The following is a 12,161-nucleotide window of genomic DNA, read 5'->3' on the forward strand; positions in this document are numbered from 1 at the left end:
CTAACTTCTGAATAATGATAAGGTTAAAATTTCTAACACACATTTTATTAAAATATATTAAAAAAATAAAATTGTCTTATATTACATCACATACTAAATCGAAGAGCAAAATTATTTAATGTTATGTCACATCTAACTTCTGAACAGTGACACACAGTCCAAGAGTGAATGAGAAAACAAAATTATATAATTACAAGTTTCATCTAACTTTTGAATAATGATAAGGTTAAAAATTTCTTACATACATTTTATTAAAATATATTAAAAAAACAAAATTGTCTTATATTACATCATATACTAAATCGAAGAACAAAATTATTTAATGTTATGTCACATCTAATTTCTGAACAGGGACACTCAGTCCAAGATATAATTTTGTTTTCTGATTCAGTCTTGGATTGTGTGTCACTCTTCAGAAGTTAGATGTGACATAACATTAAATAATTTTGCTTTTTGATTTATTATGTGATGTAATATTAAAAAAATATATTTTTAAAATATCTTAATAATAGTGTGTCAAAAAATTTTAACCTTATCATTATTCAAAAATTAGACGTAACGTGTCATTATATAATTTTGTTTTCTAATTCCTGAATAATAATAAGGTTAAAAATTTCTGACACACATTTCATTATTATAATATATTAAAAAAAACAAAATTGTCTTATATTACGTTATATACTAAATGAAAGAACAAAATTATTTAATGTTATCTCACATCTAATTTCTGAACCGTGACACACAATTCAAGACTGAATCAGAAAATAAACATACAGTCCAAGATTGAATCAGAAGACAAAATTGTTATATAATGACAGGTCAGATCTAACTTCTGATAAGGTTAAAATTTCTGACACAGAGTTTATTATTAAAATATATTACTTTTCTTTTAAGAAAATCAAATCATCTCCATGATCCTGAAAATGAGAATTTGCAGGGTTAAGCTTTTACAATTGCATAGCCCTTTAATTACATCATTTATTATATTCCATAGTCTCATTTTAATGATAAAGAAATTATCAGAACAATTTAAACTTGTAAACATATCAAAAGGGTAATACAAATTATGCAAAATAAACCACACTTAACATAAAAACTCACAGATAGTTTTATTACAAACCAGGAAATTAAAAACTGAGACACCAGGTGCATATTTCAAAGAAACAAAAGCAACACTTATAACGATAATATTCATAACTCTTATTTTCTTCTACTCTCCATACTTCAAAATAAACCAGCATTTTAGATCTTGATAAACGGTTCAGGTGCATCTCAGATAACACATACACTTTATTTCCTTTTTCTCACAATGTGCATGTTCATCTTCTAATGTGCCTGCCGTTAAAGCTTCTTCACCACTCACCAGGATGCACTCAGAGGCCTCTTCAGTTTCTTCAGTTTTTCATTCCTCTTTTGAGCCATTGTTGAGGGTGGTGTCTTCATGAACTCAGTTAACTGCATCAAAATATTATAATTATACAGAGATCTTAATTCAGTAAACCTGCAATATGTATTCAGAAAAATAGACTAAACTCAAAAACTGTCATTCAATTACAAGGTTATCATGATATAGCAATTTTTTTTTTTAATTTACAACAATTATCTTAAAAATCATATTAATGATTGTTAAAAGTGCTTGCGAACATTAGCTTAGTTGTCAAATACAACACTAATTATATTTGAAACATAATCACTTACTATTTTCTTTCTCTTCTCTTCATCTTCAGCCTGTTGCAGATGTAAAAGAATATAAAATATGTTAAACACCAAAAAACATTTAGAAAGAAAAAAAAAATAATAAGAACCCTCAATTTCAATATTGTCTACCAGAATATTTTTCAGACTCTCATTCTCGGTTTTGAGATTTCCCAGCTCTGCTTCAAGCTCCACAGTATATGCCTGCATCAGAAGATTTTGCATGTTAACTAGTAAACCATATCTAAAAAGACACGGTGAAAATGAACCAAAAAATTGATTATGGAAGATGAGAAAGGTAACATACTCTTTATGTTAGGGGATTAATAATTATCAAACATATGAATCTGATGTATATAACAAAAGAGAAGGTTACGATGACTACAAAACCTGTCTTCTTGCACGAGATCGTGCTGCAGATTCTCGATTCTTCAGCATTCTGCGCTGCCTTCTCTCTACTACCACTTCAGGAGGACCAGACATGATCCTCTTCTTACCCTTGTTGCTACTTGATTCAGCTATGTTTTGAGGATTCTCCACAGCAACATTTGCAGGAGGGAGATTCCTCATAACAAAGTGGTTATTCTGTGGCAGCATTTGAGGTGGTTCAAATCTAGCACAGGGCACATTGACATTAGATCCAGTAGTGCCTATTAATATATAGCTTGTGTTAAATGGCACATGAGTTGGGATGGTAGGGAAATGATTCTGAGGTAATATAGTAGTGAACAGTGTTGATTCAGTAACAACCCCAGCTTTTACCAGGAAATCCTCCAAAGTCATTTCTCCAAATGTGGATTCATTTTGGAGGGTTTCATTCCTAGCAAGAGTGGTGTTGTTGTTGTTTTCAGGTTCAGTGTTTTGTGGTTGGCTTTTCTGGATCTGAGACCAAACTTCTTCCGAAGTTTTCTTGCAATTTGGGGGAGGGACAGAGGTTGAGGCTGAGGCTGAGTTTGGCTGAGGAATGGTGGGTTCCGGTGCAACGCCTTTGTTCTTTTCAGCTTCATCGTAGGGTAGAGGAGGGTTCACTTGGATTTCATCGGTGTTCCAAATGCTGGCTATGAATTCATCCATGTTCATCGTTCCTGAGCTCTTTCCGTTCTTGCCACTGGCCTCGTCACTGAATTTTGCTGGTTCAGCTGAAAATGCAGTGGCACCTCTTGCTCTGATTGTTGGAAATTCAAGAATGCAGATTAAAAAAATCAGTTTTTGCCTCAGAAATCACCAGTAAAAAAATGACAGAGAGCTTGAAATGAAATGCATTAAAAAAAAATGACAGAAAACTTGAAATACATATCAGAATTAAAAACTCATGGAAAATTGAAACGCATCGGTAGCTAACTTGAAAACAGCACATCTGGGTGAACCTTGAACTAACCCCAAGATCCCCAAAAGATAAAAACCAAAATTCTCATCATTTATCAGAAAACTCAGATTATGCAATCGATGTGCTGAACTGGGAGTGTACCAGTTGCATGCAACATGCAATCATGCATCTGAGTATGATCGAAATGATAGAAGCCGATTAAGGGCAAGAACAGAAGCAAAATGATGCAATGCAGAAGAAAGAGAAAAAATTGAAGCAAAGGGTAGCTGAGTACCAAGAGAAGGAAGAGACTGAATTATGAAAAATGAGGAAGATGTGAGGAGTTAATATAGGCGATGAGTAAAGGAAGAAGAAGAACAAGGTGAAATAGAGGAAGAGATTAAAGAGAATGGTAGAAATGGTTTCACTGGATCGAGACAAGGCTTTAACTGCCATTGGTATCATTTTAACACAATATTTGTTTCACTCAGTTTCTGGCTTTACTTTATCATTGACACGTTCTGCGAAATCAACCGTTTTCACCTTACCACAACAAAATTATTTCGTTTATTTTCATTTTAAAGCATCTACCTCTTCGATGTTCCTTGTCCTGTTTCTTGTTCGGTGCGTAAAGATAATACTATTATTATTATTATTTAATAAATGAATGTTATTTCAAGATTTTTTTTTCGATAAAATTTAAGAGTGTTGTTTTTAGAGAGAGAAAATTATTAATTGAGGTTTCACTTTTTCAATTGGTTAATACAGAAAAGTAAATTAAAGTCCGAGAAAAGTCATGGAACCACCAACCCTTTTTCCCTTCTTCTCACACAATTTGGTTGAAGTTTAAATATAATTTGTATAGATGATTATGATTTGATTTTACTTTTTACAAAAGAAATTATCTTTCTAGAATAGGGAATTTTATTTTTATTCTTTTGTAAAATAAATAAATTTTAATTTCAATTTCTAGACTTTTTTTAAATTTTAATTCTAGTATTCATTTGAAGAAGTATAAATGAAATTTATTTTAGATATTTTTTAAGTATTGTATTGCAAATTACGATACTAGTGGGTGTTATTTAAAAGTATGAGTTAACTTTTTATTCATTCATAAGAACTAATTATTGCTATGCAATGTTATTAATAGAAATAATTAATTTTCATTTTAGAAGAAAAGAATACCTTTTTTTACAAAATCAATGCAAATTTGATGGATAGTTTGCTGAAAGTTGTGGTATTGATCTTTGAAAATAATTGTGTGATGGGATCTTTCATTACAACAATTACCGTAAGTATAATAATTACCCAATTATGAAATCATAATTGTTTAACCGTGATAACTAGAAACAGGTTTCTTTTATATATATTACATTGTATCTTAAAAACTAAACAATATTCAAAATTAATATCTCTCATTATCAAGTTACTTTGCATCTATACAGTACCATCATATACAATCATAATAATTTAAAAATAAAATGATATACATAATTTTGTTTTAACTTTTTCTATTCACTTATTTGATTTGGATTATTTTTCTATTCATCTTTCAATAATTAAAATAATATAGCTGTAAAAATGAAAAGAGAATGGGGAAACCATGAAAAACAACAAACCTGTTTAAAAAGTAATAAAGACAAAAGAAGGGAAGAAAAATACAACATATTCTCATTATTATTTTTTTTTCCTTTTCTAACTTGTAATTAAAATAACACTTGAATTATTCCCAACAATCTCCTATCAATTTTAAGGGTTGAATTTCCAACAAACACTTAAAAATTACCCGAAATTAAAATATTTTATAAAAAAATTTAAGGGTTAAATAGTTTATAATTCTTAAATTTAGACATAAAATTAAAATCCTTCTTTGCTTTAAACTTTGATATATTTTGGTTTCAAATATTAAAAATGAATTGATAAAGTATTTTTACAACCTAATCTAACAACGTTAAATTTCTTTCACGCAATAGACAATATTTTATATTAATATTTAAGTATGAATGTGTCAATCAATATAAACAGTTGTGTCATCAATATAAAATATGAAATATCCTTCTATACGTAAAAAAAAGTAACTCAATTCAATTAAAAGAACTATCTTTATTCATTTTAAAGTTAGAGATCAAATTAAATTAATATCAAAGTTTGAATTAATATTAAAGTTTGAGACAAACAAAATTTTAGTTTAATACATTTTTTTTTTCAAAAAGTAGTCATGCATTCCTGATCATAAAATGAGTTCAATGTAAGAAATGGTAGGGATGGAGTTCGATCAGTAAAATAAGATTGTAAGTTAAACTAACAAAGATTATTATTTTTTTTTAAAAGTACATAATAAAAATTTTAATATATTTTTTACTTTTAGTTATTTAAAAAAAAATTATTGCTGCGACTTGGACCATCAGTGGCTTCTCAATTATTATTTTTCTTCTTACTAATAAGTTTGATTTTTTTTAGAAAAAAAATAATTTAAAAAATTGTGTGATGTAACTTATCTCTAAGGAGAAGAAAAACTCAAAACAAACTCTGATTACTTTCCTGCTAACAATCACTACCACAGTGTCGAATTTGTGGTCACACTTCAGTGCTTCACTCTTCTCAATGAACTCTTATGTTTGTTAGTGCCTCACATATTACCCCCACCACACAATCAATCTTCCAATATCTACTTTTCACCACTTCGCTATTACAGTTTTACAATCTAAGTCTTTCAATTTTTCTTCATATCACAAACCCTAATATTCTTCTACATAAACTTTGTCTTTTCTATCTTTATATGATGTATATAAAATATAAAAAAAACAAAAAACCTTACTAGGATTACATCATGAAGAGAGTTGACTATATAATTGCCTGTTGAGGTTGTTTTATTTCCCTTAGATTTTGCAATCTAAATTAGATTTGTGAGCTGTAGAGCATTGATTTTGCAATCTGAAATAGATTTGTGAGCGGTAGAGGCTTGTTTGGATATTTATTTTTGGATTAAATATGTTTTTAATTTTTGAACTTTGACACAAAATTAAAATTCGTTTTTGTCTAAAACTTTTATATATTTTGGTTTTCATAAATTTATCTAAAACGGTGTAAATAACTCAAATTTGACATAAAATAAAACGTGTTTGACATGTTAAAAAATTTAACATAACTAAATTAAGGATTAAATATATTTTTGGTCCCTTAACTTTCAGTAAATTTTGAAATTAGTTAATTTCAAAATTTTGGACCAATTTAATACTTCATCTTTCGAAATACATGAATTTAGTCCTTTTAATCAATTTTTTTAAAGTTTAGTTGACATTTCAAACGCGTTTCATAATAATATTTGACTTAATATTAAAGTAAAAATATGTCATACAATATAAACAACTCAAATACAATCCTGACATGCGTACGAAATATCAAATAAACCTAAAAAAATTGATTAAAAGGACTAAATTCACGTATTTCAAAATATAAAGAACTAAATTGGTCCAAAGTTTCAAAATAGACTAATTTCAAGATTCACTGAAAGTTAAGAGACCAAAAACATATTTAACCCTTAAGTTAATAAGATTATATTTATTCACTTTTAAAATTTGGTAATGACTAATTTTAATTTCCACATCAAAATTCAGAATTAAAAACATATTTAACTTTTTTGTATTTGTTGGCTTTATAGTATTAGGAGAGGAAATTTCTTTCCACACCCCCATAATAGGAGTGGGTGAGTGTCTTCTCAAAAATTGGGTTAGTATTTTCCGAAAAAGAATGTTTCCAGAATTGATGTAGTGTGTTTTGGAAAATAAATTTTGGAATGATGAGCTGCAGAGAGAAATCTGATAGGGTGCAGGATGAAACTTAGCAGGAGGGTTGTTGCAGTTAGGCCCATTTTTTTGTTAGTGGCCCGTGATTGTTCTTCCTGTGTTACATCAGTTCATGAAAAATTAGATTTGTGAGATGATATAAGAAATTATAATTTTTTGACTAATATTGTTCTAAAATAGCCCAGGAAACCTTGTAGGAAGTTAAAATATATTACATCATCTAATAGAATAGCATTTCAACTCCTAACCTCAAGCTTAATTATGTTTCACTTAATCATTAAGACATATTAATTAGACTAGTAATATTAGGATTATATTTTCCTTTTACATACTTTCAAGTGTAAGAAAATTAAATCACATAACAATGAATATACATAATATTTTATTTATTAATTGAATTGATTTTTTATTTGTTAAATCATTTGATCTCATAAAAAGTTTCTTAATTATTATTTATAATTATATATGGCTTTCTATTTAATGTTAGTATTTTGTTTTTACTATCAATGTTTGTTGGGGTTTCATTATTCATGGCTTGATATTTGTTTTGTTGAGTAAGAAAAACTTTTGTGATCTAGAACCGAAACAAAATATATAGTGAAACTTCTATTTAGTAATAAATTTTTACTCATGTTGTGAAAGTAAATTTGCTTACTAAGTGCTCAAAGAATTGACAATTAATAAGAAAAATTAAGTTCATATAAAAGTGGTAAAATGGGACATCTTGATCCGGCCCACCACAACAAAATGGACTATAATTTGTGATCCATGCACCAAAGGATGGGCCGGCATATTGGCCTGCCAATTTTTTTTTTTAATTTCTATTTTGATTTTTTTTAATCTTTAACTTTTAAAATTGTTTATATATATATATATATATATAACATATTTAATCATATAATTATCTTTTATATTGATAATTAATTAATTAATATTTTTTTTAATTAGATAAATTAAAATAATCATTATATTGTGTTAAATTTTTATATTATAATTAATAATTGAAATTTAATTTATAAGTATTAGTGATTTAAGTTATAATATATTACATGTTTATAGTTTTCAAGAAACATAATATAGAAGAATTAATCTTTATTTTAGTTTTAATTAAAAAAAATGGTTAGTCTACTTGCCATGTTCAAATTGGTTTGACACATTGATACAAAACATATTAGTATATTGAAAATTTCAACATGGTATATCCTGTTTTTGACCTTCACCCAAGGTTGCATCCCACTTTGTCAACTCAAGATTCATACTACTAAAAAAATAGAATTTAGTTTTAGTAAAATTAAGGGTTTATTTAGCTTTAAATTAAAGAGAAATTAAGTAATAATATATATGAGAGTGAGGTTAAAAAAAATAATTCTAACAATAATATGGCATATAATTCATTATCTATTCTTCTATCTAAATGTGATAAAAATCAAAAAGTTTTTTTTTTCTTAACTTTTATTACTTTAAACATCAATACAATATCTAAATTAATTATCGATTTAATTATTATAATGTATTATACAATTTCTTTAAATAGCAATAACTATTTATTATTTAATACGGCAAAACTACAGGAATAAGATTCTCACCTAGCATAAACATTTATATTTTGTTTTTGTATTTCAGCTAGAAGAATTTGTGTTAACTTGAAATGATGTTTAAATATTTTCATTTGCTCCTTACCTATTTGAATTTAGATAAACTTTTCACGCACCTCCATGGAGTGTGAGCAAATTCTAAAAAACGGTTTTTTTACATGTATAGTGCAATTTCGTTTCAAAATTACTAAAATGATGCAAATTTTGAAACAATTTCAAGTAAGGGTAAATCATATGAAGTTATGATGGCTTTGTTATAAAGAAGTTGTGTTAGTCAAAGATAATTTTAATTAGAATAAACTGAAATCATGACAAATTTTATTTATAAAAAGTAAAGTCGTGTCATCGACATATGACTTTGATTAAGAAGTCGTTCTAAGATGAGAAGATTTTAGTATCAGATTACAAATAAAGAAGTCGTCCCTAAATGGAGAAAGTTCTATTGAATTCAGAAAATGAAGAAGTCATTCAAAAATGGAGAGACTTCAGAAAATGAAGAAGTTGTCCAACATGGATAGACTTCAATGTTAAAGAAGTCGTCCCACCATGAAGAGACTTCAGGGTTGAATTTGTAACACAAGTCGTCCCATTGTGGCATGACTTTAGTGTAATGTTTTATGTGTTTTTTTACAAAGGTGGTATCTTGCGCCATATCTAAGGCATCATACCCTTACAAAATTGTCGCTTTAATTGAAAAAACCCAGTACCAACTAAATCCTAGACAACTAAAATATTTCTATAGTTTGATTGGGTCATGCGACAATTTGGATTTCGCCAAACTATTCCTATCGACCCTTTAAATTTTGATCAACTACATAGAGAATGTATGAGAGGCAGAACAAAAAGATATTGGCCTTAATACCATGCGACATGAATAGTAATGTGGAACGATGTAAGTGACTTACCTAAAAAAATATTTAAATTTTATTCGTATTAACCTACACATCCTTTAACACAAAAGTCATTCCATTATTTTATTTGCACTAAAGTCGTGCCATTATAACAACTTCATTTCACAAATAACATTGAAGTTGTGTCAATATAATACGACTTCTTCATTTGCATTAGTGAAGTCGTTTTCATTTCAACTAAAGTCTTGCCATTGTGGTACAACTTCTTAATGTCTTCTTCAACACTACGGTCTCTCCATATTGGAACACTTCTTCATTTCGTGAAGTCTCTCCATTTTGGGATGACTTCTTCAGTTTTCAAATTTACAAAAGTCTTTCTATTTTGGAATGACATCTTTATTTGTAATTTGACATTGAAATCATGTGATGATGACACGACTTCACTTTTTATAGAGTAATCTTATCAATTTGTCACGATTTCATTTCATTTTAATTGAAGTTGTTATTAAGTGATATGACTTTTTGTAATGAAGTTGTCCTAGTTTCCCAAAATTTTCCCTTGCTTTTTTTTATTTTTTTTATTTTTGCACCACTTTAGTAATTTTGAAATGAAATTATTCAAAATTTGCCCCACTTTAGTAATTTTGAAATGAAATTACGCCACATATGTTAAAATAAATCCTTAAAAGCAGTTGTTTGAATGTATATTTGCGGGAATCGCTTACACATCTCAAGTATTTACAATGAGTATTCCTAAAATATAGTCATATCCATTCAATTAAGTATGCATTACTCACTGGGCATTTGTATGGAAATATCGAAAATAGTTTATAAAAATATATTAGTTAATCCAGTTTAGTCTAAGTTTTAAATATATATTAATTTTTGTAGTCCAACTTGGTCTGGTGTTGGACCAATAATCCATTTTAGTTTTTTTTTAAATCTTAAATTTAAATCACATTAATAAAATTAATTTTAATTTTTAAATTAAGTGATTTAATGTATATAACACATATTATTTATTTTTTTAATATAACTACTAATTAAAATCACATAATTATTTCCCTAAAAGCCATTCCATCCTAAGCCCAATGAGTTGTGTGTTAAACAACTTGATTCAATTTAAGTCATTAAGTCATATTTTTTCTGATCCAGCCCAGTTTGTGGACTTATTATATTTTCAACACCTCTATATGTATAAAGGTTGTTTCTTTCTGAACTCTATCAATTTCTTTTACCACATCAAAGTTTCCGAAAAAAAAAATATCAGAATAAGAGTGGGTGAGTACGTTTAGAAAAAATATTTCTGGAATTGATTTAGTGCGTGTCAAAAAATAAAATCTGAAATGATGGTGCAGGAAGATATTTGATGGGTGCAGGAAGAAAAAGTCATATATAAATACATTTTAAATAGTATTAGTTTTATAGTAAAGTACAATAAATAAAAATGTAGCGTTTTATTGAAAAGATTAAAAATTATACTTTTATAATAATTCTTCCTTATTCTCATTTCATATTCATGTCACACAATACTACTCCCTAAAGTTCAAATTGTAACGTTCCATTTAATTTATAAAAGCAATTAAAGGAAACGCTAGATAGTAAAATAACGCAATCCTGGGGTCTTAACGTCATCCATACAAAACTAGGCACACCACGATGCCAACAGGATACAGTTGAAAGGTCAACAGATGAAGTAGTTTACTAAGTATAAATAGTACATAGGCCCAAGCTCTAAAGAAAACCCATCAAGAAATAAAATCCAGTCAACGCGGACTATGCAGCAGACCTATCACCACCCTGTTGTCCGCGGGTGTTCCTCACATATGCTCACACCAACGAGTTGATGATCATCGCAAGAGAGAGTACCACACAGCAGAACACACAACAAAAGTAGGGTAAGCTAAAACACAAAAGATTTCATCCATTCAATCAGATATAATTTCACAATATCATGCACTCGATTCAACCAAGCATGTTATGACTTGTCAAGCAATACACTACGACTCGACTCGACTCATCTGGATACATATAACTTGGTCGGATTCAGTGGATGCTTGCACTTGTGGTGGATACCTCTGCTCACCCCCGAGCTATGTGTTACAAGTGTTACAATAAATCAATTTCCCTCACCACAAGGTTAGCCCTTAGTGAATTTTAGACTTCTTGCTACTCTCACCACAGGAGCCAGTCCGCTCTAGGTGAGACTAACTGACTCCTTAGAGTGTCAGGATGCAACCTTACCTTGAATCCTTACCTAGTTATACATATGGAGCACCACCATTGACACCCACTAACAGGGGCCATGGAATTACGTCCCGACCACTGAAGCGCAACCCCGGAGGTCTCACCTAGAGACCCCAAGGAATTACACGCTGACACAGACTAACAATCATAAATCAACAGTATGAGAACATTAAACCATGTTTGCAATTTCATACCAACCCTTGGAATTAATTCCTCATACGTATCACATTTTGAATCCATACCATTGGTCATCGCCACCCCATGAGTCTAGGTCCTCATCTCATATCAATAACATGTTACTTTAATTCCAATCCACTCATTCATTTCACATGCCAAGTTCCCACAATATCCATCATTCACCATTCATGAATCATGTCACGCATACATAACAATCCCCTAGGCATATATATATCCTCATATGTACATGTATCTCATCATAACAATCATACCCAAACAATTCCAATCATCCGAGAGTAATCACGCAATCAAACACAACATTGTCTCGCCCAACCCCTCGCTCAGGCGAGTCCCTTTCGCCTAGGCGTTGGCTCGACAAAGCACCAAGAGAGCAACGCGAGATCTCGCTTAGGCGAGACCCCTCTCGCCTGGGCGAGATGCTCGCTCGCTCAAAAATAATGAGCAGGTCGCCTGGGCGACCTCT

At 29.5% G+C, this 12,161-nt stretch overlaps 1 protein-coding gene across 2 annotated transcripts; it reads right to left on the reverse strand.

Annotated features, from left to right (window-relative positions):
• Window positions 1-1,064: 1,064 nt before the first annotated feature.
• On the reverse strand, window positions 1,065-3,428 carry LOC114183966 (protein ABSCISIC ACID-INSENSITIVE 5-like). Of its 2 annotated transcripts, XM_028071181.1 has the most exons (5): window positions 3,297-3,426; window positions 2,086-2,860; window positions 1,828-1,899; window positions 1,699-1,728; window positions 1,065-1,455 (listed from the first exon to the last, which is right to left on the reverse strand). In XM_028071181.1, exons 2-5 carry the CDS (start codon window positions 2,773-2,775, stop codon window positions 1,360-1,362), a joined length of 888 nt encoding a protein of 295 aa, XP_027926982.1. In that variant the 5' UTR covers window positions 2,776-2,860; window positions 3,297-3,426; the 3' UTR covers window positions 1,065-1,359. The 2 variants fall into 2 exon arrangements, with proteins under 2 accessions (XP_027926982.1, XP_027926981.1); XM_028071180.1 differs by having other exon boundaries at window positions 1,699-1,899; window positions 3,297-3,428.
• Window positions 3,429-12,161: the final 8,733 nt, after the last annotated feature.

This window comes from Vigna unguiculata, chromosome 5 (genome assembly GCF_004118075.2).
Source record: "Vigna unguiculata cultivar IT97K-499-35 chromosome 5, ASM411807v1, whole genome shotgun sequence".
NCBI classification, from domain to species: domain Eukaryota; kingdom Viridiplantae; phylum Streptophyta; class Magnoliopsida; order Fabales; family Fabaceae; genus Vigna; species Vigna unguiculata.